The sequence below is a fragment of the Lissotriton vulgaris genome, chromosome 5 (genome assembly GCF_964263255.1).
Source record: "Lissotriton vulgaris chromosome 5, aLisVul1.2, whole genome shotgun sequence".
Lineage (NCBI taxonomy): Eukaryota > Metazoa > Chordata > Amphibia > Caudata > Salamandridae > Lissotriton > Lissotriton vulgaris.
Window position 1 is genome coordinate 1,053,792,233 of NC_141693.1, and position 16,707 is coordinate 1,053,808,939.

Below are 16,707 nucleotides of genomic sequence, written 5' to 3' on the forward strand. Positions count from 1 at the left end.
TCTGTTTAGAACTAATGATCCAAACTACTACAAAAGGGTCAAATTCAAGACTGCTCGAGATAGTATATTCATATGGCGCGTTATCTCACTTAAGTACGATGTGTCACTTTTATACAATATATTTCCCCTTTGGTATAATCCAGGCCTGCCGGAGATATTTCATGATCCTCTGGGTCAGTTATGGGGTAGTATGCTTAAGCGATCTCTAAGATTATAAAGGCTTCATTTCTTTTGGGAAAATGCAGATACTCTATTAATTACCTGATAATATGCATTTTAAATATCTGCAGATTCACAACTATTTTATAAAGCACTTAAATCTGCTAAACATATCAGATTCCGATATGGAACGGTTTACATGCCACTAAGAGAAATCTTTGATCAGCAGAGCGTATACAAGTATTTACACTCACAGATTGGATGATTGTCTGAGAATAGCTGATCGCTGGAGTAGAGTCATGGGAACACCAGTCTTGGCTAACAATATATCACACGCTCTTAGCACAATGGTTAAATCAGTACATTCTTCCAATCTGCGAATGCAACAGTATCGCACAATTCTGTTTAATCTATACTACTATTATAAAGAGAGAACACAAACCTTTTGGCAAGGTAAACTCTGGAACCACAGTGCCAATCCACACACCCAATACATTGTTGTAATCCTCAAGGTGTGCAGATGGACATAGGCTATAGAAAATAGAAAACAAACGTAAATTTAAAAATATAACTTAAAAAAAAGCAGTGCCCTGAAAGTAGCGCCGGCTGCGACGTAGCGCTGGCCGCAACGTACGTGATGACGAGAAGGAGCGGCGGTGAAGTGAGGAGCGCGGGGAGGAGCGGCAGCTCAGGTGCGTCATGGCGAGGAGGAGCGGCGGTGAAGTGAGGAGCGCGGGGAGGAGCGGCGGCTCAGGTAAGGCTCTGGGACACGGGAAATGTCGGGGCGGGAGGGAGCCAGTGCGGGAGGTTGGCCCTGAACAAATACGGCTGAGGTAAGACTCAGGCTCTGTGGGCAGCATTTCAGACTTGCGTGCACTCCCGCCCGGCCCCCGCCCGCCACGACATTGTCCGGGACACAGACAATGTCATGGCAGGCCGGGGCGGGATTGCACGCAAGCCTGAAATGCTGCCCCCAGCCCCCTTCTGCCCCAGGCAACGCTGGGGCGGGGGGCTAGTATATTATACGCCGGATCGGATTGCAAAACGGTCACCTAACAATCAGGCTAGCGACCGAACAAAATGTCCAAGATGTGATCTATATGTGGCAGACATAAAACACATGTTCGTCACATGCCCAGAACTCTCTATATTCTGGCAGACGACTGCCCAAATTTGATCTCAAAAGTTGGGGATTGAAGTACCTTTAACAACTATGGAAATAATGATTGGAAGAAGTAACTCTGGATCTAATATTGAAGATCTATTAACCTTCTTGCTGGTCTCTCCAAGATTGACAATAGCCCAGGTCTGGATCTCACCAAAATCTCCTACGGTAATGTATTGGTGGACATTAGTCAGACAAATATGATATGGAACATGCGCTAGCGAAATCAAAGGGAGCTCGCTCTATACATACATTTAATACAATATGGGGAACATTATTTTAAACTCTAAGTAATGATATATTAAATTTATTCGATTCACTCATGCTTTTATATCTTTAAAGTAATTATTTAGTATTGTAACTACAACTCAGATGTTTATGTTTTGATTATGATGATAGTTTATTCTGTTTCTCCTTTGTGTTGAAAAATAAAAATTAAAAAAAAAAGGATTTCGCTTTCATTTTGAGAAGTATACGACCTCGAAGTTTAGTAAGTAGTGTGTCTTCTGGCTGTTCTTGACATTGCACCTCCCTTGTGCTTGCAGTGTTCACACCTTTGTAGAAACTCTTCCTTCTCCATCATACACAAACGATTTTGAATACACGTTGAGTTTGTTTTTGCGATCTTGTGACCTCATCGAGTTGCAGTGCTGACTGTAGAGCCAAGATAGAGCAGCAAGAGGCCATCACCCTTGACATGACCTAAAATAACTGTACGTTTTCATGTTGAACATGTTTCAAAATGCCTGTTTATGATTCACAGCGATAGCAAACATGGGCTTTGCCTCTTGTACATAATGCTTCTCATAAGGCTGCTCTATATGCAAGTGCCAGGATTTTACAACATCGGGTAAACACAAGCATTAACCCTTAATGGGAAGTAAAAGTACATTTTCTGTCTTCTTGGCAAGCATTCAATTCAAATAAGTAGTCGGCAGATTATCCTGAATTGCACCCAAAATTAAGTCAGTAAGGTATTTACATCCACAAAAGGCTGCAGAACTCATTATTCCTTTTCGAATAAGATGTGATTTGTCTTCAGGTGAATTAGTGTTCACTTTTACTGCTTGATTTAGCAAGTTTCAATTTTAATATGCCACATGCGCTTAATGTTTCAGCCACCAATACTGAGGTGGAGCTTTACTCCCCCAAGGATCCATTTATAACTTTATTTGTTCCTCTACCTGGTGCTTATTCCCCTCCAAATACATTTCCGTTACCGCTACCGGAATACATATATTCTTTACTATAGATGAAACTCTGGATGCAATTGTAACCACACAGTTGGGGAAAGCCCCTGGTTTAGATCTGATCCGGGGGAATTTAAGTATTGGATTGTAAATATTTGGTTTGTTTCACCCGTTTAGATTCTTCATCATACTCTTCTATCCTTCCCTGACACAAGAATTATTTGTCATTATTTAATGTATTCTTCATATGATCAATAATTCGATTTGGTCGCCTTCTATGGTTGCCTTTTAATTTCCTGAAGCTGTACCAAAGCAAACCAGAGATCCACTAGATGAACTATCCTCTACCATCTGCAACTGTTGCTTTTGATCGGAAGGCATTTTTTTGAAAACATATTTTATTAGTTTTGTATCGTCATACAATCTGAATTGTTCTTCACATCATCCATAACCATCAAATGTCTCAGTATTTTACTCCCAACTCACCCCTTAGATTTCCCCCCCCCCCACCCCTTCTCTCATCGGTGTGGGCACATTTCAGAGTAACATAGTACATCACAATACCAGCTATATAGACAGTTAGTCACAACATTAGTTACCGATTGACTATCACATGCACGAATATTCTTCATGAATCCACTTCTTCCGTTTGCGAGTCCCGCAAAGCTTGGACCAATGCTTCCCACGCTCTTGCCATCTCGAGATCATTTTCATTAGTTCCTCGTTTAGCTTGCTGAAACCTAACGACACTCTCGCTGCTAGCCCACTTACTGAGCTCTGTTCTCCATCGCTTACTTGATGGTCCCTCCCTTGATTTCCAGTGCCAAGTTATCTCTTGTTTAGCTAACAATAATCCCAGATCGATAAACTTGCTAGTTATTTTGGTTTTAGCCGTATCCGGAAAACAGTGCAACAAGCAAGTGGCCATATCGTATTCTAATTGTCTGTCGGTGATAAGTCAGGAGTTCCCCCACTTCTGTCCAGTATTGCCCCATATTCGGGCAGTTCCACAGCATATGTTCCAGTTCCACATCTCGCTCCGAACATCTAGGACACGCTGCGTCTTGGACCTGGAAATATTTCCTAATCTTCCCTGTGGTCAGGTAGGCTTGGTGTAGTATAAAGAATTGTACCTGTTGGAACCATGCATTCCTGCTTCCTTTCCATGCTCTCTTGAGAATGTGGGCCCATGTTGCATCTGGTATGGTACGACCTATGCTCACCTCCCATTTTAATTTCAGGCCTTCCAACGATCGCAGCCCTTCTCGCAACATCCGTGAGTGAAGGCATGTGATTGCCTTAATAGTGCCCGCGGCCATTATGACGTATTGGCAGGCCATTCCGGTCTCTGGCTCCATCAGCCCACTTTTCCAATGCTTCTGAATGGCGACCGTTACTGCCGCGTGAATCAGAAAGCCACCATCGGGGAGACCGTACCGGTCTTGTATTGCCTGAAAGGGCATCAATCCCCCGTCCATGTACAAGTCCCCTACCATTTGAAGCCCTAGTTGTTCCCATTCCAGGAGGGGGGGGGGGGTCCAGTCCCCACCATGCGGTAGGGCTGTCGGCATACCTAGTGGAATCTCCGGTGCATATGGGTGGGTAAACCCTGCTCTACGCTGACTCCTATTCCAACAGAGCCTCAGTGTTCTTTCTTCCATCGTTAGGTCTCGCAAACCAAGTTTTTGCTGTAAGATTATAGAAGAGAGGACATGTCGTTGTATCCCCTTTCCTCGTATAGCGTCCGGGCCCCGAAATTCCGCTGCCATACCTTGCGTTAAAACCTGCAGCTGCGCTGCTAGGTAGTAAAGCTCAAAATCAGGTACGGCCATTCCACCGTCTGTTTTAGGTCTCATCAAAGTAGCCAACGCCACTCTCCTCCGGCCATTGCCCCACAGAAAGCATATAGTCAAAGACCTTAGTTCTTTAAACATACGCGGTGGTACCCAAATCGGCAAGGTACGAAAATAGTAAAGTAGTCTAGGTAAGGCTATCATTTTAAGTAATCAGTACATGATCAATATTTCCACATTTATTAAGGGGTATGTCTCTCAGATCAACCCTAACTACAGTATATACCAAGATACAGGCTGTATGCCATTCCTTGGAGACGGAAGAAATTGATCCCGCATCGTGTAACGAACTACACCAAGTAGTATCTTGGTATATACTATTGAGTAAACGAATGCCCCGTGATTCAAATCACGCTTATTAGCTTGAATGGCAGATCAAGTGACAAGCTGAAGGGTCACTTTATATATATTTGAGATTTGAAAACGCAGAGACTGAAGCCTGCTTTAATATGAGAAACAATGATTCAATCTACACACTGTGGATAAGGAGTTAATGTTAACTTTGGGACATCGAGTGAAGAGACGCCACTTGGTCCTTCTCCTTCCCCCATTGTAGGGGCCAACACTACTCCTTGGTTGCCCATTGCGCTAGTCCTGATGAAGACTCGCATGGCCCAGGTCCAACTCGCCTATAGGCCCTAAGACGAGTCGCAACGTCAACGCTCCTTCTTTTAAACCTGGATTCTGTGACACTTTTTCTTGTGCAAATAATTTTTGGAAGTTATGTTCTCCCTTTATTGAAAAATGTGTATAAAACGTATACTCGAGGCCAGGTTATTGTAGGACGGTGAACTGTGTAAACGATCCTGTGTATAAACAAATTTGTGAATAATTTTATGTCCCTGTCTGAACTTTCCCTTCTAATCACCTGATACTTTTCCTATTCCTTGCACGCTCTCTTTGGGCAACCTCAAAAGCTTCTAATTAAGAGATAGTTGTTTGAAAATACAATGAATTAAAATTGTCACTGATTTTGTAATTATTGCTGTTGCACTTTGTTCTTGTGTGAATTTGGTACATTTATTAATTAGGGTTGATCTGAGAGACATACCCCTAATAATGTGGAAATATTGATCATGTACTGATTCATTCAGTTTATTGAAAGAAAGGGTCAAAGACCACTGTTTTTCAATATCTTATTATACCCAGGTCTATGACTTTCTTGGGCTACCCCATTTTGTTAATGGTTATCATTTTAAGTAAGGCCACCCTTCCCATCACTGAGAGGGGGAGCGTTGACCAGAACGCCATACACCCCTTCAGCGCTCTTATACAGCGCCCCACGTTCCCTTCCAGCAAATCCGTGTTATTTCGGCTCCCACGTTATCTCCCTAGCTAACGTCGGTGGCTCCATGCCTGGGCGGACCGGAAAAAGGCACGTCTTACGCCAGTTCACCTTGAGGCCGGAAAGTTCTCCATACCGCGAGAGTAAAGAAATTGCTCCCTGCAATGCTTCTCCTGTGTTCTCCAGGAAAAAGAGCAAGTCATCCGCGTACAATGATATGTACTGTGGTGTGCTCTTGAACCTCAAAACCCGATAGATGCGCCCTGATCGTGCTCTAATCGCGAGGGGCTCTATTGCTAGAGCAAATAGCAAAGGAGATAACGAGCACCCCTGCAGAGTCCCCCTCAGGACTGGATATTGGGTGGATATCACGTCCCCCAATCACACTGTGGCCCTCGCCGAGGAATACAATACTCTCGTCCAAGTTCCAAATTGTGCGCCCAACCCAAACCGATCCAGTACCCTGTTGAGAAACGCCAAGTCCAGGCTGTCAAAAGCTTTTTCTATGTCCACAGAAAGGACCACGGGGAACTGCAGATCATGGTGGTCCTCACCTAGAACTCGCAACAACCTTTTGTATGTTCGAAGCAGTATTCCTAGTGGGGATGAATACCGCTTGGTTCGCATGGACCAACGTGGTCATATGCGGCAGCAGTCGGATCGCCAGTATCCTGCTCAGAATCTTAGTCTACCTTCAGCATGGACAATGGCCTGTAAGAGGTCACATCTGCGTCCTCTCGTCCCGGTTTTAATAGGGGGATAACCAGCGCCTCTCGCATTGACCTAGGTAATTGGCCTAATTCCCTGGCTTCTGTAAAGACCTCTAGCAAGCGGGCGCCAAAATGTCTATGTATTGGGCATAAAATTCTATGGGCAATCCGTCCACACTTCGCGTTTTGTTCCGGGCCATGTGTTTTTATGGCACTCCGGATCTCAGCCAATGTAATTCCTTGCCCCAGGAGTTTTGCTTGTTCCTCATCCAGTTGCGGGACAGGGACCTCTGCCAGATACTCTTGTATGTCCACTCCCTCAACTCCTAGGTTGCTCTTATACAGAGACTCATAATAGTTTAGAAATCGGGAAAGCACCTCCTCTTGAGAGTAGACCATGTGTCCTGCGTCTGTTTCTATCCTCATTATTGGACCTCCCCTCTGTATAGGGTTCACCAGCCTTGCTAGTAACGTTCCTACCTTATCCCCTTCTGCATGAACCCTTGCTGTGTAACCCTTGTGATCAAAGCATCGCAACCGCTCAACTTCGACCGCTACCATTTCCTTAGCCTCCAGAAGTTCTGCTTGCAATGTCTGTTCTGGCCGTTGCTTTTTTTTTTTGGATTTCAGTTTGTAATCTGCTTTTGCCACCTCATTGAGCACTACCTTCCTAGTTTCTGCGTACTTACTGATACATAACCCCCTAATTACCACTTTAAAAGTGTCCCATTCAACAGTTCTAGTAGAGGCCGCCCCCTGATTATCTGCAAAATAACATTCTATGCCCTCTCCTATTTCTGAACAAAAAACTTGGTCCTCCAGTGTTTCTGGGCGAAGCCGCCATGTAGGGATCGTGGACCTAGCTCGCATCCATGTCAGTGACTGCAACTGTGGGTTGTGATCAGATATTGTTCTTGCTAGATACTCAGAGTGTGCTGCCGTATGGGCCACCGAGTGAGAGCATCAAATTGTGTCTATCCTGACATGAAGTTCATGTATGGCCGAGAAAAAGGAATAATCCCTATCTTGAGGGTGGTGTCTGCTCCAAGTGTCAACCAATCCCCATCTGTCCTGCCAGTCTGTTCTGCTCTTGGCCAACCTACAATCTGGAGAGTCGACCAGTGGAGGATGGGACCTATCCAGATCTATGTCTGTTACTGAGTTAAAATCCCCTCCCAGTAATGCGCAAGTGTCCCCGAAATTCGATCCAGAAATCGTGCCTGATCTACATTTGGGGCATAAAGACTGCAGAGCACGATATCCCTACCGTATAGCCTTCCTTTCACCGCCACATATCGCCCCTCTGGGTCCAGAATGTGTGTCGTGGCCTGGAAAGGGACACCCGCTCTTATCCAGATTAGCACTCCCCTGGCGAAGGCCGAGTACGACGTATTGAAGACCTGTCCTCTCCACCTACGCTGCAGCGCCTGACCCTCTGTTCTAGTAAGATGGGTTTCTTGTAGCAGGGCTATTTGAACACCCCTCCTCACAAGATACGCGTGAACCTTGTAGCGCCTCGTCATTGTATTCAGACCCCTTACGTTCCATGTGATACATCGTAAGTCGGGTAATGTGCCCATTGTGTCTATCCTTCAGCCTTCTGTTTTGCCTTTTACGTGTGCCCACACCGCCTAAAATGGCTCCCAGTGGAATAGCTGGCCAGCTTCAGAACTACCTGCTTGACACACAAAGCCTAGCACACAGGGAAACCGGAATATCTAGCTTCTAATCTCTAGAAAGCCAGCCAATCTTGAAGTCTCAGGAGTTCCAACTCCCTCCTTCTCATCCCCCTGAAAACACGCAAAAAAACCCAGCAGATCGCTCTTTTGCAGGCAATGCTCCAAAAATCTGGAACGCTATCCCCGTGGACATCTGAACGACCCCCTCCTTTCTAAAGTTCAAAAGCCGCCTAAAAGTCCTCTACCGTGCCGTCCCAAACTCAATTACGTGACTCACAAACTCTAACCTGACAGTCACCAGACTTCACGCACCCTCAACCTACCTCATCACTTCTCCCCATCCTATCGCATGGGGTCACCACAACTAGGGGAAATTCTCAGGATAAAACTTTGGCGCGTCAACAAGAATACACCATGACGGTTCTACCTCAATGACTACCTTCGATCCCTTGATCCCTATACCTCAACGTCGCACATCAGCCGCTCAACTCATGTGTACTCTCAGAACACTTATGTTTGCTTGTATTTTGCTCTTTACTCTGTTTTTGACTTCTCCACATCCTGCTGTAAAGCCCTCCGATACCCTCTGGTCTGGCCAACGCTATAGAAAATCCTAAAAACAAAATACGTATGACCCAACTCTGAGTTGGATACAGGGCCTGGCCTGAGGCCAACCCCATGAGCCCATGCCCCCCACTGGGCGCGCACATCTATGTATAACAATAAAAATGTGTTATTTGTAAGGCAAATACACTGCTTTTGTCAAGTCACCAATAACTTCAATCAAATGTATATTTCATAAATTCATACATTCTAATAATTAAAGTGATTGTCCTAAAATATATATATATATACTAGCAGCCCGTCCCAACGTTGTCCGGGCATGAATTGCTGCCGGCCAGTAGGATATTGTTTTGTAGGACTTCGTTTAGATAGCATTTCTTATCTGTGACAGGCCTGTGAAACGCTGCGATTCACAGTGCACTGCTGATGCACTAAAGAGTGCGCGTTCAGTAGTGTGTGAACTAGAGTTTCCCTACTTTATTTTTCCTTGCAATATTATATTGTGCGAAATCGACAACATGGCATGAGCACAATTTACATTACAGAAGAGCACTTTCATTTGTGGTAGGCACGGGGAGACAAAGCGATTTGCCTGGAATCCCAGGATGTTGAGCTGATGCCGAGATTCGAACGTAGCTCCCCAGCTCTAAAGTGCGCAATTCTAGAACTTGTGGCGGGAGGTGTGTCTAAAAGTGTATGTCGGTGCTGGCCATCAATGAGAGAGACCTGTGCATTTTTCAAATGGGTGGTGAAAAAATAGGAGTATGTTGCTGGAGATATGGGCCGCCGTGCCACCAATGTACTTACCGGGGGCGGGTAAACACCCATTATTCCGCAACTTTCTTTCCGCATATCATCACTCTGCATACTTTCATTACGAAAGTACGATGTCTCCGCAATGCCATTAAAGCGCATGGCATTACATTTTATATGCTTTTATCACGCATACATTTTCAACTAAATTCGTTGTAAATGCATGAATGGTAAAAGCATGTTATTTGTACTGTTTGGATAAGGTAAGAATGGGTATAGGGGTATATGTTTTGGGGTGTTTGGGTATTTTAAGGGTTCAGATATAGTTTTGGGTTAGGGGGTACAGGGGTAGTTTTAGGGTTTAGGGATAGGTATGGGTTTTGGGATATAGGGGTATTTTTAGGGTTCCGGGGTAGGCTTGGGTTTTGGGTACAGGGGTATTTTTAGGGTTCAGGGCTAGGTTTGGGGGTACAGGGTTATTTTTAGGGTTCAGGTCTAGGTTTGGGTTTTGGGGTACAGGGGTATTTTAGGGTTCAGGGATAGGTTTGGGTTGTGGGGTACAGTGGTATTTTTAGGGTTCAGGGCTAGGTTTGGGTTTTGGGGTACAGTGGTATTTTTAGGGTTCAGGGGTACAGTGGTATTTTTAGGGTTCAGGAGTACAGTGGTATTTTTAGGGTTCAGGGCTACGTTTGGGTTTTGGGGTACAGGGTTATTGGGTTAAGGGCTAGGTTTGGGTTTTGAGGTACAGGGTTATTTATAGGGTTATGGGCTAGGTTTGGGTTTTGGGGTACAGGGTACATTTATAGGGTTAAGATGGGTTAGTGTTTAAGGGTGTTGGGATATTTTAAGGAGTAAGGGTGGGTTATGATTATGGGGTGCATGGGTATTTAAAGGGAGCAGGGTGGGATTAGCACACAATATGAGACATGGCATGAAGGGCGGAACGTACCACACGCCCCAGCGTTTGTCACGCCCCAGCACACGCCCACAGCACAACGCAGACACACCCACAAGGGACTACTTTGCTGGCACGGTTCTCTAACCTTTTAAATGTAGATGGTGGGCGTCTGCATAGCCTATGTCCTTCTGCTGCAACTGCCCTTTCCAACGCTGTATTGGGTGTTGTGATTGGTGCTGTGGTTCCTGAGATTACCCGCCTCAAAGGTTTGGGCTCTCTCTTTATTATATTAGTATGGATATATATTTTTTTTAACTCTACATATCTGAGTATTTCTTATAACCGTTTCAAGGCACGAAGTTCCTAGAACCAACCACTAGATATCTTAACACTGCAGCTAAACCGCATACAGCTCAATTTCGGAGTGCTTTTAAAAAATATGGTAAGATCACCTGGGGTCATGCATTTATTGAGCAGTAGACTTACTGATTTTTTTTTTTTTTGTTTGCGTTTTTTAAATAATGTTGCTCTGGCGCTGCTTTACATCCTGCAGCCCCACATCCTTAACAAACATGCTTGGTGGGTCACCTTGCCTCTTCTAGGGACACTATCAGTAAGAAAATATGCACTTGTAAAAAAAGCCCTAGAAGCAGTAAATAGATGATCAGCTCTTGCCGCTCATTAATTATTTATTTTCGTTCCTTTTAATTCATATTGTGGGTTTCCCGGGTCCACCTGGGACTCCCACCACATTTTATTTTCCTTGTTGGTGAGTTATAGGGCTCCCAAGGCACCATTGGCTACCCTGCCATATTTATACTTGAGTGAAGGAGGGTAAGCGGTTCCCCTATCCGAGCCAACCCTGACCCTGGTTCATCCATCACCTGGGCCATATTTCCTTTTAAGGGGGGTGGGAGCGTGCAGTCCCCCTCCCTGAGCCAATATTCGAACTGGGAACCCCATCCCCCCCAGAGCCTAAGATGGGAACCTCCCTGTTCACCCACAACACACAAAGTTGGGAACTGTGAGGGGAGCCCCTGTGGGCCCCACCTTCTTCAAAAAGATTCTGCAAACGGCACCAAAGTTATCAGCAAACCAAAACTCGAAACGTGGTCCTAGCTTTAAAAACACAGTGGTGTCGATTTTTTTTGTGGCTAAAAAGGTAGCATCCTTTTCCCGAACCTCACTGTTTTATTTTAGTTTGCCATCACCTATTCGCGTGACTTCTAGAAGTGGAAACCATTTAATGTAGCACGGTTGGGTTCCTTCTCCCGCTGATTTGGTCCTATTCTCCTATTTTCATTTATATTCTTCCTTATCCCAGCCCTCCTTGGCGCCCCAGGACATTGTCCTGAAAACCGAGAAATTAGGGGTGTTTTATTTGTCTGTTGTCTACGCATGGACCCGAGCACACACAAATGTTGTTTACATAGCGGAGAGGTAGCAATTTCTGGGCTGGAGTTTACCCCTCCAACGGCTGTAAGGGTGCCAACTTCCATACAAGCAGCGACCAGAATAATGTTTACAGGTCCGTGCTCGGCCTCGAGTTGTTAAGGGCCATGCTCAGCAGCTCCTTCTAGTTATTAATCAGCAGCTGCCTGCTTGGAACCTGCCGTGCTGGGTGATGTAATTTCCCCCTCGGCGAGCAGAGCATGTTACTGTGGGTGAGATTGGGCGTGGGTGGGTAGGGGGGAGGGAGGCGACAAGGGCGCTGGGCACAGAGCTAGCAGGGAGATGCACGCGGTGACTCTAACCTTGTTTACTGAACGTTCTCTGCCAAGGCTCAGGGGCTTGGATTAAATTGCACCGCGGACAGCTAGTCCAGACCAGATGGGTGGAGATATTGTTGGAAGGACTTTATTTAATTTTTAGAGCGTGTATCGCGTGGCGTGAGAATGCAGGATGCCGTTCTTACTGGGCTTGAGACAGGTAATTTCCTCTTACCTTGGGTGGAATTGCAGGGGGGTCCGTTTGAGTTATTGGCTTATTTTCTACCAGACTTGAAGCTTTTCTTAAAGACTGACAACAGAGTACATCGTGTCCGTTTAGTCCACATTTTATGTGTTCGTGTTTTTGTCCAAAACGTTGACAATTCCGTTTTACGGCTGGAAGTATACGCACGTTCTCCTCACTGTGAATGTCCGTCTCGGAGTTGGAACAGTGAGCTGCGATTTAAATCAAACTTCGCAATTGTTTACTGACTTGGGTTACGGTTCTTGCCCTCACCAAATATGGCCGTGTAACTATTTCGTCTGAAAATGTTACTTAAACGTGACCCCCTGTTCGCAAATTAAGAAAGATTAATTAGTGACTTATTGTCTTGTTTGCTGTCTCTTATTTAAACAAGCAAGCTAATAATTACAAGTCAGGTCGCCCGAGAATAGAGAGTAGCAGCAACTGCTCCCGACAGGGAATGGAAACTTTGCCAACTGTTTGTTATTGAGCTCCTGTTACGGACGTTTGCGGGAATGTGCAACCAAAAACTTCCACAGTCCCTTGCCGTAAAATGCGCCCATGCGCTGCTCGAATCCTGGCTTACTACAAAACTATGTCGAGAAGTATACCTTATAAACATACCAATTTTTTACGGGTTCTCTCGTTTCCGTGTACATCATGACTTTTGTGACATTTTGTCGCAAAATATAACATTGCAAAGGAAAAAATATCTGTATGAATTTGCAAAGTAAAAATGTAGGAAAAATGCCTGCTTACATTAACATGTTCCACATTGAACTGGTTGATTAGATTGAAAAGCATCTTGCAATATGATGAAAACGATCCCACACAGAGTACAGATAATATTGTCATGAGCGTAGAGAAAATTAAACAGCGCAAAAAAAAATAATTTAGCAAAACTTAAACCGTCTTTAAAAATTAAATGCAAACGCCCACCTCGCAGCTGCTGTTTCAGCCACCCAGCCTTTGTAAATAGGCCACCACAAAGGTGCAGTTTTGGAGTGGACTTTATATTTCTGCCCTTTTTTTGTTACATAATATTGTCCCACTCCCGTTAAATTGTTAACTGCAGGCAGGAGACCACACATTGACAATAGAAAGAAAGCCAGACAGTATTTGTAGTTCTGAAGGCTCATCAGGCATGCCATTCCTCCATCACACTTTCATGATCCTAAAGCCTTAATCCACTTTTTTATTTGGTTATTTTTGGTAAAGTTTTTTTTAAAAGTTGTGTAGCCTGAAAAGAACTAATAAAATGTTAGCTTGCATTCTTCCCCCTATAATGTTAAGAGTTACAGCTTGGATTTTGAGATGAACTTATTTTGTTTTCAAGGAATTCAGAATATCCAGTCAGTTTGGAAACACAGGCAAGGAGAAAATGCATAGAATCAAACATAAATAAAACCCATGATTTCGGTGCATTAAACCTTTAGCTCTCGCCCCCCCCCTATCACACATATCCGTTGTTTTTAGGAAGTATTGCAAGGAATCCTAATAAAAAAACAGTGCTGTTGTCTTATAAAAATACATCACTCTTCTAATCAATTTACATGGATAATTGCATTAGCTTTATAGGGATAATCTTCAAAATTCCAAAATAGCTTGGTCACCCAAGTTATCTGCATTCGGTGGATAGGTAGGACCGAATATGACCAGTGAGTTTCAAAGTCCTTCCATCTTCGTTCTAGTCGCATAATCAGTTTTTCCCATTCCTAGAGGTTCCGAAGGTGGTAAATCAAGTCCTTCTGGTCCAGGGTTGCAGCTTTATCCCACAGTTCAGTTACAGTTTGTCTAACAGTAGATCTCCCTAAGGGAGTTCAGGAGACGGATCTACTTATTTGGAAAGCCAAGCAGTCGTGTGGGCTGGAAACCTGGGGATCTTGGTTTGGAGCATTTTGTGTAGTATCGAAATAGGTGCTCTGGGCAGTTCAATGAAATTTGTTAATGTGCCCCTTCTCAACAGCTCATTCTACACCAGTGTGAAATGACACCCACCAGTATAATCTGACCGGTGTGTAATACCAATATAGTTAGTTTTGCCAAGGCTTCCCTTACTACTGAACATTTATTTACGGAGTGAAATCACTGTGATAGATCAAAGCTGTTGTCCCATTCTCGTCCTGTAAAGACACATCCTATAGAATTCCCTACTTTTTTCCCCCGGGGATTAAGACGGCAGGCTGCTTCATACTAGCTTTTTAAAAATCTATTTCAGAACTGAATTTCTTCTCATCTGTTTGTGAGTTGACTTCTCTCAAATATTGTGACCGGTCATGAGAGAAGTCTGATGTATGTTTAGTACAAAACTAATTTGAACCTGTTTACAGAGGTTCCTCTTGCTACTTCTTTGTAATGTTGAATGTGGACCAAGGTTCAGTGATCCATTGAATCGAAATGGGATGAGCAGTCCAACTGATAAACATTTCTAGAGCCCCTTTGCACACATCCTGGAAAAAAATGCATCAATGATATCCACTAAAATGTTCTCCAGCCTCAATTTTTGCAGTCTTCTGCAATGTTTACCTCCCTGATGCAGACCGAGGCAGTAGATTTTTTTCTGTAGCTACCAGACTTCAGTATTATCGATCAACTCAAAAGTAGATGATTTTGAAAGAAGTGCACTTACTGCCCTCTTCTGCTCTGTGAGCCTTTGCTGTACGCGAATAACATCCTATCCCACTTGTATGAGAACTAATTCTGTGATTTCATTTGGGTGCAATTAGGTCAAGCTTTGCAGCGTAGCTGTTGCTTCATCTACCACAGCATGCCACTTGATTGAGCAGAAGTCGTGCACCTCTCTGGAAAGTGTGTTTGTAATATAGTTAATGTCTTTTTGGAAAGCCTATGCTCCATACAGTAAGCCTGAATTGGTTCTGGGGACAAGCCAATCATGCAATTTATCAAATGTTATAAATCTAATGTTATTATGAAAAGTTTCAATAAAGGCAGTAGGCCTGACTGGTTACCCATCTCTGACAAACAGTGGGGTAGAGTATTTTAATTTTTTATTCAGCATGTTCATTATATACCATTGAAAAAGTAGCAGGTGGCAGTTGCAGGGATGGTCACATGACCTACATCAATCATTAACTTTTCATCGTCCACGATAATAGAGATGGGTCTTTCGGAATCTTAACAGTAAGATAAACATTAAAAGCACACCTCATTAACATTGCTCTATCTCAACTAGTGGATTTAGCATTCGTTGTCAAGTTGTCCTCCTTCCAGGGACAGTCCTCGATCTGTTAGCCATGGGTACCACCACCCCAAACCCCCCCCCCCATTTTTGGGTGCATTCTCTATTACAATATATCACTTTGTCTGTCCTCTAACACCAGTCCAGGTCTTTCACCCAATCAGTTAGAGGTAGATTATTTTCAGTGTGATAATCTTTGTTGGGGATGTTTTCAGGATGGTCGGTATCATTTTTGCCAGGTGTCATTTTTACTTATTTATAGTTTCCTGACTGTATGTTTGTTTTGTGCTAAAGCGGAGGCTCCATATAGTACGACCTGAGTTTTTCCTGATGACACTCCAATGATAAAGACAATATGCCGGATTGTTTCATTCACAAACGTTGCCACCTGTTTGATGAATTTATTTTGAAATGGTACAACAAAGGCAGTATGCCTGACTTATTTCTCGTGAGAATCATATGTTAAAGCTAGTTGGCCTTTATCCTATTAGATGTTGAAGCTATCCCCTCCCCCTCCCCACCCTCCTCCATCATTTTATATGTGTTGGAAAAATTGCCTTTCTGTGTGGTCACCCTGTTTTTTTCACCTTTTTTGCTGAACCCTACATTTGTTTGCTGGACCCTACATTTGTTTGCTGGTGTTGGAACTGTGCTCATTGGTTTCGCTCCCCAGTGGTGAGTGCATGTTCTTCCCCTTTGAACAGGGTCAAACTGGCATATTCCTAATTGGTATATTTAACTTGCCTATAAACCCTAGTATGTGTTATAAAGTGTACCCGGAGTCTGGAAGTTATATGTCATTAGTGGACTGTAGCACCTATTGTGCCATCCACTACAATGGCAGTGTAAAGCTTGGCTGCAGGCCTACCAGTGCAGCCTGGCTGTAGCAGTGTAAAAATACAATTTAATCTGTAGGACCCATATGACATGTCAACACCTTCCTTTTAAATATTAACAAGTTACTGCTATTTAGGACTTGTCGCTCACAATGTAGAGTGCACGGTATTTGAAAGTAGCTCATGTAGAAATTTAATGTTAACCTGTCCTTAAAATGAAAAATCACTTTTGGGAGCTAGTCACTGTGACTTGAGTTGCTATCCTATGTAGAAAACTACTGTATATAAACAAAATCCTAATATATCTCAAGAATGGCGTTGCATCTGAGGTCTTTAAAGTGGGTCAAGCCCCCGCTAAGTACTAGATAATGAAGATGGCTTGGAAGCGTGACTTTATTTCTCATGTTTCCAGGCTGTCTTCATTTACATGAAGTCGTTGCAGTGCTTTCAATAGTATGGCAAC

At 43.8% G+C, this 16,707-nt stretch overlaps 1 protein-coding gene across 2 annotated transcripts in view; it reads left to right on the forward strand.

Moving 5' to 3' along the window:
* WBP1L (WW domain binding protein 1 like) overlaps positions 1 to 16,707 on the forward strand; it is a 187,213-nt gene that overhangs the window by 20,907 nt on the left and 149,599 nt on the right. The window contains exon 1 of one of the 2 annotated variants that reach the window (XM_086922703.1): positions 11,953 to 12,185. The exons of the other annotated variant lie outside the window; for it this stretch is intronic. Coding sequence (XP_086778829.1) covers positions 12,159 to 12,185 — 27 coding nt within the window. The 5' untranslated portion in view covers positions 11,953 to 12,158. Of the gene's footprint in view, positions 1 to 11,952; positions 12,186 to 16,707 lie in introns of those variants that run through there. 2 annotated transcript variants of the gene reach the window in all.